Source organism: Hirundo rustica, unplaced genomic scaffold (genome assembly GCF_015227805.2).
Source record: "Hirundo rustica isolate bHirRus1 unplaced genomic scaffold, bHirRus1.pri.v3 scaffold_408_arrow_ctg1, whole genome shotgun sequence".
Lineage (NCBI taxonomy): Eukaryota > Metazoa > Chordata > Aves > Passeriformes > Hirundinidae > Hirundo > Hirundo rustica.
This window is the reverse complement of record NW_026690453.1, coordinates 1-26526: the sequence shown is the minus strand read 5'-3', so window position 1 is coordinate 26526 and position 26526 is coordinate 1. Positions and strand designations below refer to the sequence as shown.

The 26526-nt window shown below is 63.1% G+C and overlaps 2 protein-coding genes across 2 annotated transcripts; both read left to right on the top strand.

The window, feature by feature from the left end:
- Window positions 1–443: 443 nt before the first annotated feature.
- Window positions 444–3415, top strand: LOC120748004 (kelch domain-containing protein 8A-like). Its single transcript, XM_040054073.2, has 2 exons — window positions 444–575; window positions 762–3415. The coding sequence occupies exons 1-2, from the start codon at window positions 482–484 to the stop codon at window positions 953–955; spliced, it is 288 nt and encodes a 95-aa protein (XP_039910007.1). The 5' UTR covers window positions 444–481; the 3' UTR covers window positions 956–3415.
- Window positions 3416–6569: 3154 nt separating this feature from the next.
- NUAK2 (NUAK family kinase 2) lies at window positions 6570–18775 on the top strand. Its single transcript, XM_040054072.1, has 7 exons — window positions 6570–6815; window positions 12149–12269; window positions 14054–14205; window positions 15869–15934; window positions 17166–17285; window positions 17467–17599; window positions 17682–18775. Exons 1-7 carry the CDS (start codon window positions 6597–6599, stop codon window positions 18773–18775), a joined length of 1905 nt encoding a protein of 634 aa, XP_039910006.1. The 5' UTR covers window positions 6570–6596.
- The last annotated feature ends 7751 nt before the right edge of the window (window positions 18776–26526 follow it).

Here is a 26526-nt window from a genome sequence, read left to right as displayed (position 1 = left end):
GGAGATGGGAGATGGGAGATGGGAGATGGGAACTGGGAGCTGGGGGCTGTCCTGGCCCTTCAGAGGAGTTTGGGGACACAGGGAGGAGCCTGGGGTTTGGGGTTTGGGGTTTGGAGTTTGGGGTTTGGGGCACACAGAGCTGGGTTTGGGGTTTGAGGTTTGGGGTTTGGGGTTTGGGACACACAGTCCTGGGTTTGGAGCTCTGCTATCCTTGCAGAGCACGGAGCTCCCATCTGCTGCTGCCTTGAGCTCAGCTCAGAGGAGGATTCCCAGTCAGGATTAACAAGTGGAATGGGAAAACCTCGATCCCGATGCTGCTGGGGATCCCACAGTGTGCTGGGGACCACCCCGAGCCATTCCATGGGGTTTTATCAGCCAGGCTGCCCTGCCACGAGCCAGGGGCTCAGAGAGGGGCTGGCGCTTTTCCAGGAGTGGGTGATCCCACAAAACCCAGCCTGTCCCGTCCTTCCCAGGTGGGTGGATGAAGACGGAGCGCTCCTGCTACCTGAAGAAAAGGCGAGCAGACTTCGTGGCCGGCTACCTGCGAGGCAGAGTCGTGGTGGCCGGGGGCCTGGGTGAGCCTCTGGGGCCGTGGGGACCCTTTTAAAAGGTTTGGGAATTGTTAAAAGGGAGAAATCCCAATCCTGGCTGACGGGAGCGAGCAGGGAAAACAAACGCCGTGAGGGGATGGGGTACAGAGCCGCCCAGGGATGCTCGATGGCGCTTCCCAGATCATCCAGCGCCTCCTTCTGTGCTTCCAGGGAATCAGCCGACTGTGCTGGAGTCGGCAGAGGCTTTCCACCCGGAGAAGAACAAGTGGGAGAGCCTCCCGCCCATGCCCACCCCGCGCTGCGCCTGCTCCAGCATCGCGCTGCGGGATTGCCTGCTGGCCGTGGGCGGCGTCAGCCAGGGGCTCAGCACGGCCGTGGAGGCCCTGTGCCTGTCTGATTCCTGACTGGAGCAGGATCCCACCTGGAATGGCCTGTGTACCTGTCTGATTCCTGACTGGAGCAGGATCCCACCTGGAGCGGTCTGTGTGCCTGTCTGACTCCTGACTGGAGCAGGATCCCACCTGCAGCAGGATCCCACCCGGAGCAGGATCCCACCCGGAGCAGGATCCCACCTGGAATGGCCTGTGTGCCTGTCTGACTCCTGACTGGAGCAGGATTCCCCCTGGAGCAGGATCCCACCCGGAGCAGGATCCCACCCGGAGCAGGATCCCACCTGGAATGGCCTGTGTGCCTGTCTGACTCCTGACTGGAGCAGGATTCCCCCTGGAGCAGGATCCCACCTGGAGCAGTCGGTGTGTCTGTCTGACTCCTGACTGGAGCAGGATCCCACCTGCAGCAGGATTCCCCCCAGAGCAGGATCCCACCCGGAGCAGGATCCCCCCCGGAGCAGGATCCCCCCCGGAGCAGTCTGTGTGTCTGTCTGATTCCTGACTGGAGCAGGATCCCCCCCGGAGCAGGATTCCCCCTGGAGCAGGATCCCGCCTGCAGCAGGATCCCCCCCCGGAGCAGGTCCCAGCAGTGGCCTTGGGGACAGTGCTGGCAGTTCCCAGGAGCAGCATCCCGCTGCTGTAGGAGCCCGGCAGCTCCTCCAGAACCACATCCACGGGTTCCCGCCCGGCACTGCTGCTGTACCCCGTGAGGAACCCCCACACTGGCCGTCCCCACCGGGAAGAAGGAGCAATCGGAGCTGTTTGATCCCCCCGGGACGGGCGGTGGCTTTGGCGCTGCAGAAGGGACCCCGCTGCCTCCTCCTGGGTTCCGTTCTCCTCAGGCGGATTTTGGGAGCGCTGTCCGAACTGTCGGGGTGCAATTCCAGCCGGGAGCAGCTGTGCCATTAAAAGCTGGTTTTGGGAAAGCTCCTGGAGGGAGCCGGGGCTGTGCCGGAGGTGTTGTGGTGTGAAAATGCGCGAGAGAGGGCAGGCTGGGATCCTGGAATCACGGAATGGTTTGGGTTGGAAGGGAGCAGCCGGATCCAAACCCAGCCGTGGGCAGGGACACCTTCCCCGATCCCAGGCTGCTGGGAAGTGGGATCCTGCAGGACACAAATCCCCGGGTTTTGTCACGGCAGGGCCGTGCCCGCTCCCCAGGCTCCGGGCGGGTCAGGCGCTCCTGGCTGCGCCTGCAGGGCGGGTTTTGCGTTCTTTGAGCATTTTGGGGTGGATTGTTTCGCGCTGGGTCTCTCCCCAGAGCTGTGAACAGCAGATGGCACCGCTGGGCTGAGCTGGGCCGGGGCAGCGCCGCCCGCAGCGCTCCCGCTGTCCCGGGCTGCCCCCGCCGGCCGGGGCTGGACCGGGGCGGCTCCAAAATCCCGTCTCAGGCCGTGCAAGAGCCAAGAAATAACTTGGACGCCGCGCGTCCCCTCCGGTATTTTATCCCAGTGGAGTCCAAACACCTCCCAGGAGCTGGGACAGGGCTGGATTTGGGTCCAAAGAGTCCCCGGTGCTGCTGCCCAGCGCCAGTCCAGGAAATGTCCCCGGGTCCCGCTGCAGTGAATCCCTCGGGACGAGAGAGTGGAGAGCTTCTTCCCCCAGATCAGCGCTGGGTTTGTCACAAGTCGGCGACGCTCCTGCCGTCCCTGGGGGCTGCAGAGAGCCCCGGGCAGCCCCCCGTGCCCCGGGCAGCCCCCCGCGCCCGCCCTGCCCGCTCCGCGCCTTTATCCCAGCCCAGCCTTCGGAGTTTTCCGGCCACAAAAAGATCCCGGGGCGGCCCCGGCCGTGTCCTCGCCTGAACTCCCCACGCTCGGAGTTTACTGAGAGCCCTTTCAGCCCCGGTGGCTGCTCCGACACAGAGGCTGAGGCCTGGGCTGGCCCCGCTGCCAAAGATCGGCGTTTATCGGCCCCGAGCAGACCTTGTCTGCACAAACAGGAAACTTCCTCAAGGAGCAGCCTCCAAAGGATCCGGCGGCGGAGCAGAAATGGTCCCTGCACCTCGCCATGGGCCCAGGACACGTGGCTGGGCTGGCCCTGGCTCCTGGGGACAACTTTTTGGGGGGGGGTCACTGCTGTTTTTTGGGGTCAGCTCTGCCCTTTGTGGGTGACAATTCCCAAAAGGAGCCCAGCGTGGGGTTCTGTGAGCGCTGTTCAGGTTCAGCCGGGAATTCCGCTCGGGAGAGCTGGGAATGGAACCCCGGGAAGCGCCTCTGTCCCTGCCACCCTCACCCCTGGGATGTCCCCAGAGCTGTGGGGCCACCAGCAGCGGGGTCACCCCTGGCTTTTCCCATTCCCATGGTGTCTGCCGGCGCTGGAGCGGATGTGGAGTCACCGTCCTGAGACGCAGACGCTTCCTGCTCGCAAAATAAAAGCTGCAGCTTGTTTTGTTTTGTTTTGTTTTGGAGGGGAATTTTGGTTATTTTTCCTGTAAATGCCTCGGGGTTCCTGCAGCCCCACGTGCTGGGAGACCCCCAGCGCCCGGGAAGGTGACAGGGACACCTGGGGGGTGGATTTGGGGTGAAGGGAGCCTTGAAGGAGAGGTAAAACAGGAAAATTCGGATGGATGGATCCATGGATGGATGGATGGATGGATGGATCCATGGATGGATGGATGGATGGATGGATCCATGGATGGATGGATGGATGGATGGATGGATCCGTGGATGGATGGATCCATGGATGGATGGATGGATGGATGGGTGGATGGATCCATGGATGGATGGATGGATGGATCCGTGGATGGATGGATCCATGGATGGATGCATGGGTGGATGGATCCATGGATGGATGGATGGATGGATGGATCCATGGATGGATGGATGGATCCATGGGTGGATGGATCCATGGATGGATGGATGGATGGATGGATCCATGGGTGGATGGATGGATCCATGGGTGGATGGATCCATGGATGGATGGATGGATGGATGGATCCATGGATGGATGGATCCATGGATGGATGGATGGATCCATGGGTGGATGGATGGATCCATGGATGGATGGATCCATGGATGGATGGATCCATGGATGGATGGATGGATGGATGGATCCATGGTTGGATGGATCCATGGATGGATGGATGGATGGATGATGGATGGATGGATCCATGGTTGGATGGACACATGGATCCATGGATGATGGATGGACGGACAGATGGAACGCCCAGCCCCGCTCCTGGGGTGCGGAGTGGCCTCTGCTGCTCTGCTGCTCTCATCATCTCCGAAAGGCCACAAATGACTTTTCCAAAGGCTCCCATCGGCGCTGATGAGTTTCCCTTCTCCTTGCTGATGGATGGGGAGGATCAGAGCCATCGCGGCTCCCCCCGGGATTTTCCAGACGGAAAATGGGTTTCACACCTGCCTGAGCATCCCGGCGGCAGGTGAGGAATGCTGCGGCTGCGGGGCCGCCAGGGGCCAGCATTAAACTTTTTGTTGTCTCTGGCATTCTGACGACTCCGGGAGCTCTTCCTCTCCCGGCGGGAGGTCTCCCTGCCGCGAGAAAATCCCCTCCGCGGTGTTTATTCCCTTCCCAATCCACAAACACAGCCCGCGGCCACCGAACCCCGGGGCACAGCCGCAGCTTTTGGCCAGGAGCGGGATGTTTGCAGCGCCGGGATAACGCCGTAGGATTCGTCTGAATGTAATAAATCAATTAATTAATACGAATTTGGGGGCCTGCAAAGCAGACAGAGCTCCGGCTGCGACCAGGCACCGAGCTGAGCTGGGAGCAGGTTTCCCGGACGTGGAGCCAAATTCCCGGCTGGATTTCAGGCTGGGCTCAGCGGGCGCGCACCGGGGCCGCGGCACAAGCCCGGGCTGGGATTCCCAGGCCTGGAGCTGGCGGGGGCAGGGGAATTTCGGTGGATTTTCCCAGCGGAGAAAGCCGCGGGCGCTGCCACAATGGAGGATCCTTATCGGCGGACTCCAGCGGGCTGCGCTGCGCGGCCCTCGGCATTTCCATGAGAATGGGAAAGGTTTCCTGAGCCTGGAGCAAACATCCCTCAGCCTCCCTCCCAGCCCCGGGGAAAACAGGGAGGAAAGCGGCATTCCACGGGGGAAGAGCATCCCGAGAAATCCACAGGGACATCGAACGAGTGCCTGAAGCTCGCTCTGTGCTGCGGCGCGTTTGGGACGGGGGCGCTGAGCCGGGAGCGGTCCCACGGCTGGGACAGGTCTGGGAGACAGCGACAGCGACAGCGACAGCGACAGCGACAGCGACAGCGACGCTTCCCGCGGGCCGGTGCAATCCCTTTGTTCCCCGCAGCCAGCGGGTCTGAGCCTTCCCTGCCCGGCTCTGCCCCAATCCCTGGGATCCTGGTCCCTCTGACTCTGGAATTGCGGCGCTTTGGGCTCCGCTCCTCTCCGCCTCGTTTATCTTCCCCCGTGGAAAGGGCTCCCGTTGCCGCTCAGTAAATAATTCATGACCACGATTCATTATCGCCGCTCGTTATCGCCCTTCTCCATCGCAGGCCATTATCGCAGTTCATTATCGCAACTCATTACGGCCATCGCCGCAGCCCGGGATCGCCTTCGGACGGCGCGGGATGATTTTGGAACGAGCAGAGGGATTTGTCCGCGGCCGGTTCAGCTCTGGGAGAGGCTGCAGGCGGGAAGGAGCGGCCTGGAGCTGCCGATCCCTGCGGGAAGCGGAGGTGCCACGCGGGCACTGGCCAGGAAAACCAGTGACAGTGGCAGGGGAAGAGACCTGCGTGTCCCAAAATGACATTTAATGAGTGTGGTGCAGTGCTGGGACAGGTGACAGCCGCGAAGAGAGGCCCAGTTGTACCAAAATGACATTTAATGTGTGTGGGGCAGCGCAGGTACCGGTCACAGACATGGAGAGAGGCCCAATTGTATCAAAATCACATTTAATGTGTGTGGGACGGTGCTGGAATGGGTGACAGCCACAGAAAATGACCCATTTGCATCAAAATTGTATTTAATGAGTGTGGGGCGGCCCAGGTACCGGTCACAGCCATGGAGAGTGGCCCAGTTGTACCAAAATGACCCTGGTCCCGTGTTCCCATCCCTGGTCCCGTGTTCCCATCCCCGGTCCCGGATCCCATCCCTGGTCCGGGTTCCCCATCTCCGATCCCACCCCCAGTCCCGGATCCCACCCTCGGTCCCGGATCCCATCCCCGCTCCCAGATCCCATTCCCAGTCCAGGATCCCATCCCCTCTCCCGGATCCCATCCCTTCTCCCGGATCACATCCCCTCTCCCGGATCCCATCCCCTCTCCCGGATCCCACGCCCGCTCCCGGATCCCATCCCCTCTCCCAGATCACATCCCCGCTCCCGGATCCCATCCCCTCTCCTGGATCCCATCCCCGCTCCCGGATCCCATCCCCTCTCCCGGATCACATCCCCTCTCCCGAATCCCACCCCCGGTCCCGGATCCCATCCCCTCTCCCGGATCCCATTCCCAGTCCCGGATCCCATCCCCTCTCCCGGATCACATCCCCGCTCCCGGATCCCATCCCCGCTCCCGGATCCCGTTCCCAGTCCCGGATCCCATCCCCGCTCCCGGCCCCGGGCGGGGCGGCCTCCGGCAGCCGCCAATGGGCACGGAGGGGCGCGGCCGCCGGCGCTGCCGCATTTATCGGCCGGGACGGGCCGGGAGGAGCCGGGCGGCGGCGGAGCCGGAGCCGGGATCGGGATGGAGCGGGCGGCAGGGCCCGGAACCGGCCCCGGTTCTGCCCTGGCCGCCTCGCTGGCCGAGGGGCTGATCAAATCTCCTCGGCCGCTGATGAAGAAGCAGGCGGTGAAGCGGCACCACCACAAGCACAACCTCAAACATCGCTACGAGTTCCTGGAAACGCTGGGCAGAGGCACCTACGGGAAGGTGAAGAAAGCCCGGGAGCGCTCCGGGAAGCTGGTAAGGATCCCCCGGTCCCCGGTGGGTCCCTGCCGGCCCCCGCCGCATCCCCCGGTCCCCGGTGGGTCCCTGCCGGCCCCCGCCGCAACCCCCGGTCCCCGCTGGGTCCCTGCCGGCCCCCGCCGCATCCCCCGGTCCCCGGTAGGTCCCCGCCGTGTTTCGGGGCTCCCTGAGCTCTGCCTCCCCCTCGGCTGCTCCCCGTTCCCACCCGTGCCCGCCTCATCCTCAGGGCCCCCCGGGCATCCCCCGGCTCTCGGCAGCCCTGGCCGGGCCCCGTGCCGCGGGGGGCTCGGCGGGGCCGGGGGCAGCCCGGAGGGGGCTCGGGCCTCTCCTGCCGGGGGGCTGCAGCTCCTCTCGCCCACTTGACCGCGGTCGCGCTTCCTGGAGGAAGGAGCGGGCGGGGCCGCCGGAGCAAACACCGCTCTCGAGTCTGGAGGGTTCTTCCCTTCCTCTCACCCCTGGGTGCGGGCTGGGTTGGATTTCACACGGCGTGGGGCACCCGGAGCTCTCCGAAATCCTGACTCACCGCGGCCCGCTGGGGAAAGCGGCTCAGGGAAAAGGGGATTGAACCCCCCAGGAGCGCCGGGTGCTGCCCTGGGCTGGGGGAATCCGCAAGGATTCAGCCTTGGACGTGGATTCCCAGCCTCGGGGGGGTGGCGAGGACACAAAAAGCCCCCGGGGCTCCGGCCCGAGCAGGGGGCGAGCTGCGAGCGGCAGGACTGGCCCTGCCAGGGCGTGGGATGGGATCCGCCGCGTCCCGCGGGGGGAGCAGCCGCCAGCCCGCCAGGTTTCCTTGTGTCATTTGATGAAATCAGACCCCAGGGCGGCTCTGCCCTTTTTCCATCGGCCCATCCGAGCCCCCGGACCGCCGCATAACCGGGGCCTGGAGCCGCGGCTCCCGCCCGCGGCGCTGCCAGCATCCCTCCCCTCGGCCCGGGCGAGGGAAATCCGCGATTCGCTGCCCGCACCTGCGGCTCGGGGCTCTCGGTTCTCTGCCCGAGCGCTCAGTGGAAGGAACCCCTCAGGACGGGCTCCAGCACCGCTCTGTTTTGGCGCAAATTCCACCCGCGGAGCTCCCAGCCAGCGCCGCAGGAAATCCAGGGTTCTGCGGGCAGCAGCTCCGGGGCCCGGGAGGAGCAGGAGACTCAAACCCCAAATCTCTCCTCTCCCCACCAATTCCTTCCCGGGGCGTTTCCGGGCCTGGTTCTGGAGCTTTATCCCGAGCTCGGCTGCCCTTCGCTCCTTCCCCGGAGGGTTTTTTTCTCCTCCCGAAGCCGCGGGTGCGAGGGCAGGGCCCGGGCAGCCCTCGTGGGCATCCCTGGCACCGGCCGGGGCGGAAAAGCTGGAGCTGCTCCGCGCACGGGGCTCCGGCCGCCGGCGGAGCGGGAATTGCCGCGCACACAGGCGTCGAACCGGCCCGGATTGCTCGTTCCTCTCTGAGTTTTTAAGCACCCGCACTCAGAGCGGGCCGATTGGGTCGGAAGGTGACAGGAAATTCCCGGCTCCTGCAGCTGGAGGATGTTTTGGGACTTCCATGAATTATTTGTCTGGGAATTTTTTTTTTTTTTTTTCCTCTCTTGTTACAAATCCTTTATCTGGAGTGGCAATTGCTGCTGAGTGCCTTTCCCAAGCCTTACAAAAATCCCTGCAATATCAGGTGGGAGGGAGTTGCTGGCTGTTTCTCTTCCCTGTTTTCTTTTTTTCTTCCATTTTTCCCTTCTTTTTTTTTTTTTTTTATTAATTCTACCTCTTTTTTTTCCCCTTTCCCTTTTTCTTTCCCTTTTTTCCTTCATTTTCTCCTTGCCTTTTTTTTTTCCTTTCCTTTTTTTCCTTCCCTTTGTTTTCTTCCCTTTATTTTTTTCATTCCTTTATTTTTTCCTTCCCCCCCCCTTTTTTTTTTCCCCCTTTTTTTTCCTCTCCCTTTTTTTTCCCCCACCTGTTTTCAGGGCAGCCTCCGGGCTCTTTCTTTTCCTCCCAGCCTGGAGTTTTTCCCAGCCTGGCTCCGGATCCCTGGCCCGCAGCCAAAGCAAACATCCCCCGGGGGTGCTCCCGCGGGGCTCTGCTCGGTGTCACAGGCGCGATTTGGGGGCCCCGAGCGGAGCAGGCAGCACCTGGAATATTCCAGAGCCTCTTTGATCTCCGGGAAGGGCCCGAGCTGCTCTGCTCCCGGTGGATTGAAATCCGCCTTCCACGGAGCGCCCAGCGCTTCCCTGGCAGCCTGGAACAACTTCTGAAGCTCTGCCCGGGGTTGTGGCTTCATGCATCTTTCAGCAGCTGCCCAAAATACCTGTTCTATCCCCCCCCAAAAAAACCCCTTGTAATTCAAAGCCTTTTTTGACTTGGAAAGCGCTCCCGGAGGGAGGCTCCGGCGGGATCTCTCGGCTGTTTTCCTGCCGGGGCTGTGGCATCTCCTGTCCCCAGCCCCGGGTGGCTCCAGGGGACACCGGGACACGCTCTGCTGCCATCCCTCAGGGCAGGGAAAGTTCGGGAAGGAAGCTGGGACGGGATTGGGACACTTCACACTATGTATCCCCTTATGTTAACCTGATACCACTAAGCTGTTTTGTGATAATAAAAAAGACAAGATAGCTGCGAGGTTTGTAACCGCAGCGGGAAAAATTAAGTTAGAAGTTATAGCAGAAAATAGCAGCGAAAAGCAAAATAGCAGAGCTTTATCTGGAGGGCAGAGAGTGCCAAGAGACAAAAGAATGCTATCTTCAAAGTCAATAGCTCCTCCGAAGTATGGAGGAGGGGAGAACTCTCATGCATTCCAGAATTCGTCGGAAAATTCGTCAAAAACCCCAAAATTAATTCCAGGGAAAGGGAAGCTTTTAATTCTTCCCGAAATAATAAGGAGAGAAACCCGCCTGGGAATCCTTAAAAATGCAACGCTACCCAAGCCCCAAAGAAAACTCAAGTCTCAAAGTCTCTTTTGCACGTAGAACGAAGGGATCGGGACGGGCTGGCTCCATCTGCCCGGAGATCGCTGATTTTTGGGATCACGGAGAGCTGGATCCACCCAGCAGCATCTCCCGGAGCTGCTTCGCCTCTTCGTGGGTTGTGGCTCTCACCCTGAGCCCTGGCTCAGAATTTTGGGGCTGTGAGCTCCTGGGGCAGCAAAGGAAAAGCTCAAAACCGCTCGGATTTTTGTCCCCAGGTGCCAGGCCTCGCAGGGGGCAGGCGTGGAGGGCGCCAGCCGGAGTTTGGGAGGCTGCAGGAAGGCTCTGCACGGGTCAGCTAACTGTGGCAGCGGGGAGAAAAAATAATTGTTAAAATTTAACCTGTCAGACAAAGGTCAGGAGAGGGAAAACCTGGCTGGGCTTCCCAGAAGCGTTGGAGCACTTTCATTATTGCTTTATGCAGAAACTTGGGCCGGGGTTATTGAACTTCTCCTGGCCAGAGTCCGTTCCCTTCCCAGGAGTGCTGGATCCTCCAGGAGCAACTCCTGCCCTGGCTGGTGCTGCCCGAGGTGGTGCCACGAAAAAAAAAATGGGAATTGGGGGCCGCAAAAATGGGATTTGGGGCTACAAAAATGGGATTTGGGGCCACAAAAATGGGATTTGGGGCCACAAAAATGGGATTAGGGGCTACAAAAATGCAATTTGGGGGCTACAAAAATGGGATTTGGGGCCACAAAAATGGGATTTGGGGCCACAAAAATGGGATTTGGGGGCTACAAAAATGGGATTTGGGGGCTACAAAAATTGGATTTGGGGGCTACAAAAATGGGATTTGGGGGACACAAAAATGGGATTTGGGGCTACAAAAATGGGTTTTGGGGGCTACAAAAATGGGATTTGGGGCTACAAAAATGGGATTTGGGGCCACAAAATTGGATTTGGGGGCTACAAAAATGGGATTTGGGGCAACAAAAATGGGATTTGGGGGCTACAAAAATGGGATTGGGGGCTACAAAAATGGGATTTGGGGGCTACAAAAATGGGAATTTGGGCTACAAAAATGGGATTTGGGGCCACAAAAATTGGATTTGGGGCCACAAAAATGGGAATTGGGGGCCACAAAAATGGGAATTGGGGCCCACAAAAATGGGATTTAGGGCCAAAAAAGGACTTCATGCACCCACCTGAGCCCCCTCTCTGAGGCTTCTCGCTGGTTCAGCCTCGGCGGGTGCCACAGGCCTGGCTTAGCAAAGCTCTGCTGCCTGCTGGGCCGGGCTTTGAGCAGCCCCAAGGCCCCCGAGGGGCAGGGACGAGGGGCTGAGCATCCCTCCCACACCTCCGCGCCAGCTGCGGCCGGCGGGGGTCCGCGACCCCTCTCCCCGTTGCCCGGGAGACCGGAGCGAGGGTCCCTCGACGGGATTAAAACAGTTCCGCATTCTTGTCTGGGAGGGGAAAAGAAAGAGGGGAAAAAAAAAAAAAAAAAAAAAAAAATTTGGAATAAAAGGTCCTGCTGGATTCAGTTGTAAATTCAGCCCCGGGAGCGCTTTGTGCGCCCGCAGCCCCTTTGAAAGGGGATTAGAAGGCGTCTGTTCTCACCCCTCTGCTCTCCTCCCTTTTCAATCTCCTCCTAGAGGAGAACTCGAGAAGGCCGAGGAAAGCGAGGGAAAGCCCGGAGAACTCCGGCTGTCCCAGCCCGCTGCGAGGAGCCATCTGCTTTTCCACCCAAACCTTCCCTTACTGCCAGAAATAAACTGTTTGAGGGGCAAGCAAACGCCGAGGTGTGGGGTTTGGGGGTTATTTTCGCTTTTCCTGACCCCAGAAGCTGGTGGTTGTTTTTGTTATCTCCTGAGTCATGCGGGGCACATTCCTGCGGCTGGCCCTGCTCCAGAGCCGGGACTCCATCCTGGCAAAGCCCAAAAACCGGGAAAAGGGCTGTGCGACCTGGGAGGAGCTCGGGGAGCCCCAAAAATCAGGAGCAGGGCTGTGCTGCCTGCAGGATGAGGCTCGGGGAGCCCCAAAAATCAGGAGCAGGGCTGTGCTGCCTGCAGGACGAGGCTCGGGGAGCCCCAAAAATCAGGAGCAGGGCTGTGCTGCCTGCAGGATGAGGCTCGGGGAGCCCCAAAAATCAGGAGCAGGGCTGTGCTGCCTGCAGGATGAGGCTCGGGGAGCCCCAAAAATCAGGGCTGTGCTGCCTGGGAGGAGATTCGAGTCCCCAAAAATGAGGAGCTGTCACAGGTGTGAGCTTCTGCCTCGTGTGCAGCAGCAGGACGTGGGGAGGATTAACCCCAAAGGGATAAAATTCTCTTTCCTGGGAGCTGTCTCCGCGGAGCTGCGCTTATTCCGGGCCGTGGGGATCTCGTTTGGGAGCCCAGACCAGGGGAGGGAGGAATCCCTTCCTCTGGGATCTCACAGCCCCCGCCGTGTCACCCGCAGGTGGCCATCAAATCCATCCGCAAGGACAAAATCAAGGATGAGCAGGACCTCGTGCACATCCGGAGGGAGATTGAGATCATGTCCTCCCTCAACCACCCCCACATCATCGCCGTGCACGAAGGTGAGGCTCCTTCCCCTCCCTTTTCCAGCTGAATCTGTGACCGGAGCCTCGGGAGCGGGCTGGGTACGAGGGGAGCTCTTGGGGTGGTTTTGGGTGGATTTGGGTGGGTTTGGGTGGATTTGGGTGGGTTTGGCCCATCCCTCTCCTCCCTTCCAGGACCTGGCTCCAGCTCCTGGTCGCTCCCAGGGAGCGCAGATGCTCCCGGGCTGTGTTTTTCCCCGGCAAGGGGAAATACCTGCTCCAGAAATAGCCCTTCCTGCCCCGTCCCCTCCCTCCCAGAGCGGGATTCCGGCTCCAAACGCGGATTTTGGGAGCTGGAAGCCTCGGTGGGGCTGTGCCAGACGCTCATCCCGGAGAATTTGGGATCTGCCCTGAGCCCGAGGCAGGATTTAATCTCAGTCCCGGAGTCCTTCCTCCCCCGGGGCACTGGAAAACCAAACCACGGCGCTCCGGGAGAGTTCCTGGCGCTGCCGGGCTCGGCTTTATGGCCCGGGCTGGGCCGGGCCGCCGCGGGGCTTGGGATAACCCGGGAGAAATTTCCCCAGGTCCGACCAGAACCGGACTCAGCCCAAACCCGCGGGCGGCCCGGGTTCAGCGGACACCGGGTGCTTGTGCTGGAACCCGCCGTGCCCCTCCCGGCGCCGGCGCTGCCCCGCTCCCGGGGATCCGGAGCTCTTTTGTCCTCCGAACAAAGGCGAGCGCCGGCGGCTCCTCCGCGCTGACTCAGAGCTCAGAATCGCGCAGGTGCCTTTCTGCAAACACGCAGAAACGGCTCCGGCCCTCGGCTCCCGCCAGAGACTTCTCTGGGTGCGGTGGGAGCGGGCGGGGAGGTCACCGGGCTGTGCCGGCGCTGTCACCTGCCCCTCGGCGGCGGGGTCCCGCAGGGAGCCGCACGCCTGGTGACAGAGCTGGCGGTGACAGAGCCGGCGGTGGCAGAGATGGTGGTGACAGAGCTGGTGGTGACAGAGCTGGTGGTGACAGAGATGGTGGTGGCAGAGCTGGCGGTGACAGAGCTGGCGGTGGCAGAGCTGGCGGTGACAGAGCTGGCGGTGGCAGAGCTGGCGGTGACAGAGCTGGCGGTGACAGAGCTGCTGTGGTGGCAGAGCTGGCGGTGACAGAGCTGGCGGTGACAGAGCTGCTGTGGTGGCAGAGCTGGCGGTGACAGAGCTGGCGGTGACAGAGATGGTGGTGGCAGAGCTGGCGGTGACAGAGACGCTGTGGCGACAGTGCTGGTGGTGGCAGAGCTGGTGGTGACAGAGATGGTGGTGGCAGAGATGGCGGTGACAGAGCTGGCGGTGGCAGAGCTGGTGGTGGCAGAGATGGCGGTGGCAGAGACACTGTGGTGGCAGAGCTGGTGGTGGCAGAGCTGGTGGTGGCAGAGATGGCGGTGGCAGAGACACTGTGGTGACAGCGCTGGTGGTGACAGAGCTGGTGGTGGCAGAGCTGGTGGTGACAGAGCTGGTGGTGACAGAGCTGGTGGTGGCAGTGCTGCTGTGGTGGCAGAGACACTGTGGTGGCAGAGTCTCTGTGGTGGCACAGCTGGTGGTGACAGAGCTGCTGTGGTGGCACAGCTGGTGGTGGCACAGCTGGTGAGGTGGCAGCTGCTGGCCCCCAGCCCTGCTGGCACTGGGGTGACAGAGGGTGACAGCTCTCAGCAGGCCCCTGAGAGCACAGGGGTTGGGGCGGGCAGCGCCGGGGTCAATCAAGGCTCATTAACAGGAGTTTCCTAATGAGAATCCCCGCAGCCCCCTGGGTCCCTTTTAACCCTTTCCGCTGCCCCGCAGTGTTCGAGAACAGCAGCAAGATCGTCATCGTGATGGAGTACGCCAGCAAGGGCGACCTGTACGACTACATCAGCGAGCGGCAGCGCCTCTCGGAGCACGAGGCGCGGCACTTCTTCCGCCAGGTCGTGTCCGCCGTCTACTACTGCCACAAGGTGGGCTGGCACCGGCACCGCGCGTCCCGGGGGCTCCCGGCGATTTCCCGGTGGGAGAGAGGCTGGATGGGCTCCTGAGTGCTCCTCCTGATCATTTCCCAATGGGAGAGAGGCTGGATGCACTCCTGAGCACTCCTCACGGTGATTTTTGGTGGGAGAGTGCCTGGATGGGTTCCTGAGCACTCTTCCCAGTGATTTTTGGTGGGTTCCTGAGCGCTCCTCCCAGTGATTTTTGGTGGGCTCCTGAGCTCTCCTCACAGTGATTTTTGGTGGGCTCCTGAGCTCTCCTCACAGTGATTTTTGGTGGGCTCCTGAGCGCTCCTCACCGTGATTTTTGGTGGGCTCCTGAGCGCTCCTCACCGTGATTTTTGGTGGGCTCCTGAGCGCTCCTCACTGTGATTTTTGGTGGGCTCCTGAGCGCTCCTCGCCGCAGCAGAGCGGCTGGGATCCGTGGGGTGGCGGGAGGAGCTCGTGGCTCTCCACCTTTCCCAGCAGAAGGGTTGATCCTGCAGTCTGAAGGGTGTGGCAGCGCCCCGGCAGCTTTTGGGAGGTCCCGGCCTCGGCTGTGCGGTGTGGGGGTGACTAACCCGGCCTGGGAGGTGTCACCTCCCCTCCCAGCCTGGCAGACGGAGACGCCCAGGGCTGCCCCCGGGGCTGGAAACCAGGCCCTGGCTCACCTGTCCTGCTCCTGATGGGAACGGGGAGCGGCAGGACCCTCCCTGGGCTGTGGATGGTGTGGATGGTGTCCTGACAGGACCCTCCCTGGGCTGTGGATGGTGTGGATGATGTGGATGGTGTCCTGGCAGGACCCTCCCTGGGCTGTGGATGGTGTGGATGATGTCCTGGCAGGACCCTCAATGGGGCTGTGGATGGTGTGGATGGTGTGGATGATGCCCTGGCAGGACCCTCCCTGGGCTGTGGATGGTGCCCTGGCAGGACCCTCCCTGGGCTGTGGATGGTGTGGATGATGTGGATGATGCCCTGACAGGACCCTCCCTGGGCTGGGGATGATGTGGATGATGCCCTCGCAGGACCCTCCAGCCCTCAGTTCTCCCTGGAGGACGCCCCAAGGCCTCAGCCCTCGATGGGTGCAGGGGGTTCCAGGCAGCTCCTGGCCCCACACCGGGCCGGGGGCTGGCTCAGAGCTGTGCCCTGGTGGGGCTGGCACCGCGCTGGGGACACCGGAGGAGCCCGGGGTGGCACCTGGTGCCGGCCCCTCCCTGCTCCTGCTGCCAGGCTGGTGCCACCCGGGCTGGGCCAGCCGTCCCCAGGGCCACACCCGCGGTGTTTGCGGGTCCCCGGAGCCACACCCGCGGTGTTTGCGGGTCCCCAGAGCCACACCCGCGGTGTTTGCGGGTCCCCGGGGCCACACCCGCGGTGTTTGCGGGTCCCCAGGGCCACACCCGCGGTGTTTGCGGGTCCCCAGGGCCACACCCGCGGTGTTTGCGGGTCCCCGGGGCCACACCCGCGGTGTTTGCGGGTCCCCAGAGCCACACCCGCGGTGTTTGCGGGTCCCCAGAGCCACACCCGCGGTGTTCCTGCCTCCTGCCCTGTCTGTGTGACCGGCAGTGACCCCCCTCCCTCCCTCCCTCCCTCCCTCCCGGTGTCCCGGACTTTCCCTGCCTCGAACCCTCCGGGAATTAACCCCGGCTCTTCCCCGCAGAACGGCATCGTCCACCGCGACCTGAAGCTGGAGAACATCCTGCTGGACGCCAACGGGAACGTCAAGGTGAGGGGCTGCGGTGTCACCGGGGGCTGTGGGCAGCCTGCAGGGACAGGGGGTGACCCCGGGCGCTCTCCGGAGCTCCGGGAACGCTGTTTGCCCAGGAAAACTCGGCCTGGCACAGCCGTGACCGATACGGGCCGCTGATAAGAGGGCAAAGTCTGAGCGCCCGGATCTGCCCGCACGGGGAGGGATTCTGCTCTGCTCCTTCCCCGGCTCCTGCGGGCGCCAGCCAGGAAAGCCCGGCTGCCCCAGGGGCGCAGAACGGCCAGGGGTGAGGCGGGCGCTGATAACGGGCTGCGGATTTATGGATTTAGGGGTTTATCTCCAGCGGGGATCGCTCCGCAATCGGGAGCTCGCGGGCAGCCGCGGCTCCTCCTGCCCGGAGCGGTGACGAGGATAATGAGCGCGGCTGAGTGACAGGGGCCGCTGCAGCCTGGGGTGGCCGGGAAAGAGCCGGGGGAAAGCCTGGAAGTGCTTCCAACCTCATCTTTCCGCCCCGCTCCCGCTGCCGGGGCCGCGGGGCAGCTCCTGCCGGGGCTGGGATGAGGTTCTGGGGAGGCAGAGAGAAACAGGAGCGAGCTCAGGGGTGGAGAAGCAGGCTGGTGGTGAGCCCTGAGGGGAATCGGGGCAGGCCTGGTCTGGAGCAGGCTCATCCCTGGAGAGCTCCAGGGGAGATTCCAGCCTTGGGAAACGGGAAAGGGGAGCTTTGGGAAAGAGGAGCTTTGGGAAAGGGGAAATTTGGGAAAAGGAGAGCTTTGGGAAAGGGGAGCTTTGGGAAAAGGGAAATTTGGGAAAAGGAGAGCTTTGGGAAAAGGAGAGCTTTGGGAAAGGGGAGCTTTGGGAAAGAGGAGCTTTGGGAAAGGGGAAATTTGGGAAAAGGAGAGCTTTGGGGAAAGGAGAGCTTTGGGAAAGGGGAGCTTTGGGAAAGAGGAGCTTTGGGAAAAGGGAAATTTGGGAAAAGGAGAGCTTTGGGAAAGGGGAACTTTGGGAAAGGGGAACTTTAGGAAAGGGGAAATTCGGGAAAAGGAGAGCTTTGGGGAAAGGAGAGCTTTGGGAAAGGGGAGCTTCGGGGAAAGGAGAGCTTTGGGAAAAGGAGAGCTTTGGGAAATGGGATGCTTTGGGAAAGGGGAGCTTTGGGAAAAGGGGAGCTTTGGGAAAGGGGAGCTTTGGGAAAGGGGAGCTTTGGGAAAAGGGGAGCTTTTGCGCTGGATGACAGCTGCGTTTGTCCCCCCAGATTGCAGATTTCGGGCTGTCCAACGTTTTCCAGCAGGACAAGCTCCTGCAGACCTTCTGCGGCAGCCCCCTGTACGCGTCCCCCGAGATCATCAACGGGCGGCCCTACAGGGGCCCCGAGGTGGGTGGTGCCTCCCTGCGGGCTGTGGGAACCCCTCCGGGGTTTTTGGGGTGTCAGGAGCCCCGGGCACTGCGGGCTGGCGCCGGGGTCCCGCCCCACGCTCCGTCCCTTCCCCGGGTGGGGTGGCACCAGGACAGCCCGTCCCCGCTGTCCCCTGCAGGCTCCCCCGTCCCTTCCGCAGGTGGACAGCTGGTCCCTGGGCGTGCTCCTCTACATCCTGGTCCACGGCACCATGCCCTTCGACGGCCACGACCACAAGACCCTGGTCAAGCAGATCACGAGCGGCGACTACCGGGAGCCCACCAAGCTCTCAGGTGGGTGGGGACCCCGCGCCCCGCGTCCCCGCGTGCCCCCTGCCCCGCGTCCCCTCCCGTGCCTGACCCGTCCCTCCCGCAGATGCCTGCGGCCTGATCCGGTGGATGCTGATGGTGAACCCCGAGCGCCGGGCCACCATCGAGGACATCGCCACGCACTGGTGGGTCAACTGGGGCTACAGATCGCCGCTGGGCGAGCAGGAGCTGCTGCGGGAGAGCGACTCTGCGCTGGCCACGGTGGCCGAGTGGCTGCGCCGCTCGTCCCGGCCCCTGCTGGAGAACGGCTCCAAGGTGCGCTGCTTCCTCAAGCAGCACATCCCCGGCGTGGCCCCGGAGCGGCAGCGCTCCCTCAAGAAGTCCAAGAAGGAGAACGACGTCTCGCACGGGCTGCAGGAGGTGCCCGCGGGCCCCGAGAACCCCTCCAAGTCCATCCTCAAGCGGCCCAAGGGCATCCTGAAGAAGAGGAACTCGTGCGAGCAGAAGGCGCCGGGCCCCGGGCCGCCGCCGCCGGGGGAGGACGGGGAGGGGGTTCCCGGGGGGCTGTCCCGGGTCCTGCCCTCGGGAGCGGCGCCCCCGGCCCTGCCCAAGAAGGGAATCCTGAAGAAGCCCTCGGCCAGGGAGTCGGGGTATTACTCGTCCCTGGAGTGCTCCGAGTCCGGGGACGCGCTGGACGCGGGCGGCTCGGACCTGGACGGGGCCGTGTTCGCCGAGCCGCCCTCGCCGCGCCCCGAGGGGCTCCCGGCCCGCAGGAAAGGGATCCTCAAACACAACGGCAAATTCTCCTCGGGGGGCTCCGAGCCGGGGGATTCCTCCGGGAGGGATTTCGGGGCTTTCGGCGAGGCCTCCCTGCCCCGGGGCCCCCGCGCCCGCCCGGCCAGCGCCGCCAGCGAGGACAGCATCCTGTCCACGGAGTCCTTCGACCGCCTGGAGCTGCCCGCCCGCCGCGCCCCCGGCAGCGCGGCCATGCGGGGCTGCGCCTCCGCCGAGAGCCTCCTGCGGCCGGGGCAGGAGGAGGAGGAGGAGCGGGAGGAGCGGGAGGAAGGGCGGCGGCCGCGCCGCTGGACCGTCACCCACTGCCGCGGCCCCTGGGCGGAGAGCGGCGCGGCCCCGGCCGGCCGTGGCGGCGGCGCGCAGCTCCACCGGCGCGCCCTGGCCGCGGGGGGAACGCCGAGCTGAGCCCCGCTCCCGCCCCGCAGGGCTCCCCCCGGGGCTGCGCTGCCTTTTGGGGAGCGGGCCCGGCCTCCCTCCCTCCCTCCCTCCCTCCCCTCTCCAGGGGCTGCCGGTGCTGCTGATCCACGTCCCGCGGATCGATTTGGCAGCCTCGGAGCGGGGAATTTGATCCGTTCGATGGACCAAAACCCCCGAAGCGACCCCCAAAAAGAGGAGGGGCCGGGGGGGGGTGCCAGGGGCTCCTCGCTGCCGTCCCCCCCTCTCGAACGGGCTCGTCCCATGGCGGGGGTGAAGGCAAAGGGCCGGGGGGTTGGTTGGGAGGGGGAATTTGGGGTTTTTTTGCACTGTTTTGTGGCTGCACAAGGTAGCGGAGGGGCCGGGTGATATACCTCAAACAAGCTGCGGATGTAGCAGGGTGCTGGCGAGGGCTCAAAGGTGCTGCCCCACGGGCTGGGCTTCGGGGGTGCCGGGGGCACCCAGGCCACGGCTCTGCACTCTCCTGAGCGCTGAGCAACCGTGCGTGGCCAAAAAACAAAACAAAACAAAACAAAACAAAAAAAGCCCGTGGGCTGGGAAACGCTGTGATGCCAACGTCTCTCATCGTAGTGTGGGAACAAAAAACAAAAAACAAAAAAAAAAAAATAGAAGAAAAATGAAAAAGAAAAAAAAGAGAGAGGTGCCTTTGGTGAGGCACCGTGCCTTTATTTATTGTCCAGGCTGGCGTGGAGGGCGCGGCACGGGGTGTGCTGTTTTTGGGGGGCTGTCCCCGTGTGGCACGGCTCCCCTGCACTGTTGTCACGTGTGTGCTCGCTGGCCCTCGTCCCTTGTCCCCTCTCCGGGGGAGGGTTTCGTGTTTCCCCTCCTTCCTACAGCACTGGAGAAAATCATTAAATTAAAAGCAAACTGTAAAGCGGAGTCGTGACCTTGGTTGCTGGGGGTGAGGGAGGGGCTGGCTGGGCCAGGCCGGTGTCACTGTCACTGTCCCTGCTCCTGTCCCTGTCCCTGTCACCACACTGCGCCCCCCCGCCGCATTCCCCGCGTGCTTCCCGAGCCTCTGAGAAACCCGGGAGAGATGGAAGGTGCTGGAGAGCACCCGGCTGGGGCTGGGAAAAATCCTGGTGGGGTGGGATCTGTGGGATGGGATCCATGGGACCTGTGGGATGGGATCCATGGGATCTGTGGGATCTGTGGGATGGCATCCATGGGATCTGTGGGATGGCATCCATGGGATGGGATCCAATAGGATTGGGATGAGCCAGGCACAGAGCTGAGGCTCCTTTTTGGGTATTGGAGCATCCCAGGATTCTGCAGCCTCTCCCATCCAGGATTTGCAGGAACACCTCCCCGTGCACTGATTTGGAGCCGGGCACAGAGCAGAGAGTTTTTTTGGGTTTGGTATTGGAGCATCCCGGGGTTCTGCAGCCTCTCCCATCCAGGATTTGCAGGAACACCTCCCCGTGCACTGATTTGGAGCCAGGCACAGAGCAGAGAGGTTTTTTGGGTTTGGTATTGGAGCATCCCGGGGTTCTGCAGCCTCTCCCATCCAGGATTTGCAGGAACTCCTCCCCGTGCACTGATTTGGAGCCGGGCACAGAGCAGAGAGTTTTTTTGGGTTTGGTATTGGAGCATCCCGGGGTTCTGCAGCCTCTCCCATCCAGGATTTGCAGGAACTCCTCCCCGTGCGCTGTTTTCGGGGCCGTGGCGGCTCTGGGTGGGCAGAGCTGCGCCCGGCTTTGGGGAAATGCCCCGGGATGAGGCGGGACCTCCTCCCATCCCCGCGCTCCCGGAATTCCCCCGCCAGCCCCTGGAAACGCTCCTTTCATCCCAGCCTCGAGTTCCGCTGCCTCTGAGCCCCCCTTTGAGCCCCCCAGGGTTGCTGGGGGATTTTTCACCCCCAGCACCTCCACCCCCGCAGCCCCAGCCCGCCCTGCCCGGCCCCGCGGGGGTTTGGGGGGCTGCGAAGGGCCTCAGCCGCCTTTGGCTGAGAAAATGTCATTTTTGGGGGGTGACTTCAGCCGCGGACGCTGCGGTTGCTGCCCAGCAGGGCGTGGGAGCGGGGCCGGGGGCTCCTGCGGGGAGCCGGGAGAAACCCCCGGAGCTGAATCCTCCTGGAGGTTCGGGGCAGCCTGGATCGTTACAGCCACCGATCCAAGCTCCCCCGCTCCGTGTCCCAAGGGATTATCCAGCCCGGAGCCTCCTGCTGCTGGTCCTGGGGGGAATTGGCGCCTCCCGCTGCTGCATCCCGGGGTTTGGGACGCCAAGGACAAGCGTAGGGATTTTCAGCCGTGGGAATTGGGCACTCCCGAAGGTTTTGAATGGGAGCGCTGGGCTGGGTGTTCGTCCTTGTTGTGTCTGTGCCTCGCTGGGTCACCCCAGGCGGGATCCCCCCTCACCGCGGGCTGCTTTGGGATCCGCATCCCGCCGAGCAGCGGCAGAGCCCCGAGAAAGGAGGGGAAAAGGGGAATTTTGGGGTGGTGAGCTGTCCCGGGAGCAGCTCCACTCCCAGCAGGGAGGGTTTCCTGGCCCGGGGGCCCTGAGTCACCCCCGGCGGCGGCTCCTGCCCGGGCTTGTGCCGGGATCCCGGAGCCACCGAGCCCGTATTTGGGATTGGGAGAGGCGGGCCCGGGGTGACCCCAGGACAGCCCCAGACCCCCGGAGCTGGGAATGCGGCGTGGGAAGGGGCTGGATCCCGCTGGAGCTGCCCAGAACCGCGTTAGGGGGTGGTGGAAGGGCCAGGGGCAGCTCTCATTAACTGCTGGCTTTAACGAGCAGCTCGGGGATGCCCCTGGAGCTCTGGAATTTTGGGTGTCACCTCCCCTCCGGCCGCGGCCGGGCTCCTCTGGAGCCTTGGGATTGTTCCTCCCTGTCGGGATCTCCCGCCGTGGGTTTTCCCTTCCCCGGGTTTTGTGTCGGGGCCGTTCTTTGTGCGTCTGACACATCTGGGCCCGGAGCCAGGGATATTTCTGAGACATTTTGTCAGAACTTTGAGTGCCGGAACAATTAACACAACAAAGCTGAGGTGTTCCTTTTCTTCTGATTCTTTCAAAGTGGGGATTTTTTTTTTTTTTTTTTTTAAAGTTTATATTTGTAGAATTTTCTTTTTTTTTAAAGGTGCCTCCACAACCACCTGTTTGAATGCTGGATTTCTTTGAAGATCTAAAGGAGAGAAATCCCCACATGAAAGTTCTCCCATCTTCAATGGCAGCCTGGAGAGGCCCGAAAAGAGGGGGAGGAAGCGGCGCCCGGAAATTTTGATCCCACTTTTCTGGAGCACAGGGAACGGCTGGGTCACACCTGGGCCAAAAATGCAACCCCAGAGCCCGCTGGGGACCGGGCTGGCGGAGCGCTGGTGCCCGCTCTGGAGCTCCTGTGGCCTCCTGGAGCTGTGGTGATGTGTTTTATTTTCGGGGTGCTGGGTCTCTGCTGGAAGATTCCTCCAGGCAGGACGGCTCTGCCCATGGCACGGGAGAAACTCCGGGATGTCGGAATGGGAGCAGAGGGGATCAGGTCCAAAAGCTGCGGCACTGGGGCCATCGGGACATCTCCCGTCCTTCCCATCCCGGCAGGATCCATCCCATCGTGCCAGCCATGAGCCACAAATGTAAAATCACGGAATTCCCTGAGCTGGAAGGAGCCACAAGGGTCACGGAGTTCAGCTCCCACCCGCAGCTCCCGGGACACTCCGGGCTTGCCACAGCCCCCAGCTCTCCTCCCTGGAGCGGCCCCGGGGGTTGTGACACCTCCTCCTGTCACCGCCGGGCCACCGCGATGGCATCACCGCACCGCCCAGGCTGGCACTGCCGGGGCTCCGGCCTGGAGGGACCCCAACACCCCTGGGGCCGCAGGGAGGGACCCCAACACCCCTGGATCTGCCCGGGGGTGGGCACAGGGGTGCTGCCAGCCTGCCCCGGGTGGAGCAGGAGGTTCCAGAAGCTTCTCTCAGAGCCACCCCGGCCTCACCCAGAGGCCTCCATGCCCACGGCAGCGCCAGTCCCGCGTCTCTCACGGGAAGCGAGCACGGCACCGCTGGAGCTGCGGGCGAGGGCGACGTTCCCAGCGGATCTGCCTGCCTGGGAACGCAAAGCAGCAGCCAGACAGGTTTTCGGAAAGGGCCGGGCCCGAATTCGGGTGGCTGGTGCCCGGCCATGCCCGGCCGGGAGCCCTGAGCATCCGGAGAGGGAACGCTGAGTGTCCGGAGAGGGAACACTGAGTGTCCAGAGAGGGAACACTGAGTGTCCGGAGAGGGAACACTGAGCATCCAGAGAGGGAACACTGAGCATCCGAGAGGGAACACTGAGTGTCCAGAGAGGGAACACTGAGCGTCCGGAGAGGGAACACTGAGCATCGGGAGAGGGAACACTGAGCGTCCGGAGAGGGAACACTGAGCGTCTGGAGAGGGAACACTGAGTGTCCGAGAGGGAACACTGAGTGTCCAGAGAGGGAACACTCAGTGTCCAGAGAGGGAACACTCAGTGTCCAGAGAGGGAACACTGAGTGTCCGAGAGGGAACACTGAGTGTCCAGAGAGGGAACACTGAGTGTCCGAGAGGGAACACTGAGTGTCCAGAGAGGGAACACTGAGCGTCCAGAGAGGGAACACTGAGTGTCTGGAGAGAGAACACTGAGTGTCCAGAGAGGGAACACTGAGTGTCCAGAGAGGGAACACTGAGTGTCCAGAGAGGGAACACTGAGCATCCGGAGAGGGAACACTGAGTGTCCAGAGAGGGAACACTGAGTGTCCAGAGAGGGAACACTGAGTGTCCGAGAGGGAACACTGAGTGTCCGAGAGGGAACACTGAGCATCCGGAGAGGGAACACTGAGTGTCCGAGAGGGAACACTGAGTGTCCGGAGAGGGAACACTGAGTGTCCGGAGAGGGAACACTGAGTGTCCGAGAGGGAGCACTGAGCATCGGGAGAGGGAACACTGAGTGTCCAGAGAGGGAACACTGAGAGTCCAGAGAGGGAACACTGAGAGTCCGGAGAGGGAACACTGAGTGTCCAGAGAGGGAACACTGAGCACCCAGAGAGGGAACACTGAGTGTCCGGAGAGGGAACACTGAGCATCGGGAGAGGGAACACTGAGCATCCAGAGAGGGAACACTGAGCATCCAGAGAGGGAACACTGAGTGTCCGGAGAGGGAACACTGAGTGTCCAGAGAGGGAACACTGAGTGTCCAGAGAGGGAGCCCTGAGCATCCAGAGAGGGAACACTGAGTGTCCAGAGAGGGAACACCTCACGTCTCCGGCACCGGGGCGAGCTCGGGGTCGCGGCTCCTGCGGCTGGAGAACGGGGAGCGCCGACCCCCAGCGCCCCGGGGGCCGCTCCCCGCTCACGGGCTCGCCCACGTCGCCGCCGTGGCAGCAGCGGGGTCGGATCCCGCCGGGAATTCCCGGCAGCGGCGCTGAGAACCGGGCCGGGCTCTTTCCTCCGCCGCTTTGGAGAGCCGGGGGAAGCGGTCGGGCCGGCTCCGGAGGGGAGGGCCGGGCCGGCAGCCTGGCACCGGGACAGCATCTGGGTGTGCCACCTCCCGGGCCGGTCGTCCCGGGGCAGCCCCGGCAGCCTCCCGTGCCTGCTTTGCACGCGTGGGAAGCGCTCGGGAAGGGAGCGGGGCGCGATTCCCACGGGACGGCGATGCCAGCGGGCATTCCCGGGGCCGGGCAGCGCCGGGTGCGCGGGGCAGGGCGCTGAGGTGGGCACGGAGAGCCCGCGGGACAGGTGGGACAGCGACAGCACCCAGGGAAACGCTGGGTCGGGTTTTAGGGCAAGGTTCTTCCCACTGAGGTGGCACTGGAAGGCTCCCCGGGGAACGGTCGCTGTTCCAAACCTTCCGGAGCTCCAGGAATGTTTGGAAAGCGCTCACGGGGGGGGGCGCAGGGTGGGATTTGGGGATTGTTCTGTGCAGGGCCAGGGGCTGGATCAGGGATCAGTGATCCTGCCGGGTCCTTCCAGCTCGGGATATTCCAGGATCTCTCCTTTTTGTCTCGGTGTCCTCAATGCCAGAACTTCAACTCCGGCATTTCCCCTCCTGAGGAGAAATGGGAATTTTGGGTACCTCAGCTCATCTCAGGGATGCTCCGGGTGGGATTTTGGCATCCTCCACCGAGCCGCGTCCCGGCGGCCCTCGGGGAGCCCCGCGATCAATGATTTCTCTGATTTTATCTCCCTGTCTCGCTGCCTCCCCCTCCCCTCGCAGCCCGGCTTTGATCCCGGGAAGCAGCAATTGATCCTCCTTATCTTTATTGTGGGAGAGACCTTCCCGGCACTGCCCTTAATTAAATTCCTCTTCATTTCCCTCCACCAGCCTCTCTCCCCCCGCCCAGACGAGGATTTACTTTTAAACGCGCGATGAAATGATCGGAGTGGCCACGAGCGGGGCACGGGCCGGGGCTCTGCTGAGGGGCTGGGGGCTGCCAGGGTCACCCTGGGGTGCTGGCACTGGTCACAGTGACACGGGGACGGCCACAGTGGCACGGGAACTGGCTGTGTGGCACAGGCACAATTCGTGGTGGCACTGGCATTGGCCAGGGTGGCATTGTCACTGGTCGCAGTGACACGGGGACGGCCGCAGTGGCAGAGGAACTGGCTGTGGTGGCACTGTCACTTGTCTTTGTGGCACTGGCACAACTCATGGTGGCACTGCCACTGGTCACAGTGACATGGGGGTGGCCACAGTGGCCCTGGCACCTGCCCTGGTGGCACTTGCACCCGCCACGGTGACATTGCCACTGCTCACAGTGACACGGGGATGGCCGCAGTGGCCCGGGCACCTGCCATGGTGGCCCTGCCCACGCCAGCTGAGCCGCCGTGCCCTGGGGCCGGCCACCAGCCGTGGCTCTGGGCGCTTGGAGCTTTTCCGCCGGGAGATTTCCCCCGCGGAGGCGGTGACCCGCGGGGCAGGGAGGATTTCTCATGTGGAACAGCCGCAGTTCCCCCGGAGACAGCGCAGGAATGCCAGGCATGTCCTCCTCGGTCCCAGCGCTGCCGCTCGCGGCCTAAGCCCGGCCACGCCGCCGGGGGAGGGGACAGCCGGGGACAGCCGTGTGACACGGGACAGGCGACAGCGCTGGCCTCAGCCTGCAGGGCCCGAGCACCCCGGGGCACCCTGGGGGTGCGGCAAAGCAGCCCCAAAGAGGGGACAGGGGGACACAGGGACACCCTGCTGTGCCACCCCAGGTGTCCCCAAGGGCTCTCTCCCCGCCGGGTGCCCCAAGCTCGGCTCGTGCCGCACCGAGGGCTGCCCGGACCCCGTCCCCACGAGGGTCCCCGTGCCCGGTGCCACCAGCCCGGCGTGTCCCTCGGGGACATCCCCGCTCCCCCCCGCTTATCCCGGGAGCGCAGCTGCGGCTCTTACATAAAACGCAATTAGCGGCGGGCAGGGAGGCCTGAATGGAATTAAGGAATTCCTGCCGGGCTGACGTCAAAGCTTCACCTCTCCCGCACAAAGGGAGCCCTTGTGAGCCCCCCCCCGACCCCGCCGAGCGCTCAGGGAGCCGCGGAAGCCGTGCGGGAATTGCGGCCGCTGTCACCTCCCCGGTGCCGGGATCTGCTGGCTCGCTGCTGCCCGTGCCGGGAGCGGCCCGGGGCCGGTGGCCACCCCGAGCCAGGTGCTCGCCCAGCGGAGGGGCTGCGCGGTGCCCGGCCCGGGGAGGGGCAGCCAGGGGGTCACTCAGGGCTGGCACCACCCTGCTGGCTGGAGGGGACAGCTGGACACGGGGACACGGACAGGGCAGGGCCGTGAGGAGACCCCGGAATCCCC

Excerpts from the sequence above, each read along its gene's own strand:
- NUAK2 (XM_040054072.1), top strand. The coding sequence starts at position 6,597 with ATGGAGCGGGCGGCAGGGCCCGGAACCGGCCCCGGTTCTGCCCTGGCC. Across the intron at positions 6,816-12,148 it reads GGGAGCGCTCCGGGAAGCTG|GTGGCCATCAAATCCATCCG; the intron begins GTAAGGATCCCC and ends TGTCACCCGCAG. Across the intron at positions 12,270-14,053 it reads CATCATCGCCGTGCACGAAG|TGTTCGAGAACAGCAGCAAG; the intron begins GTGAGGCTCCTT and ends GCTGCCCCGCAG.
- LOC120748004 (XM_040054073.2), top strand. The coding sequence starts at position 482 with ATGAAGACGGAGCGCTCCTGCTACCTGAAGAAAAGGCGAGCAGACTTC. Across the intron at positions 576-761 it reads CGTGGTGGCCGGGGGCCTGG|GGAATCAGCCGACTGTGCTG; the intron begins GTGAGCCTCTGG and ends CTGTGCTTCCAG.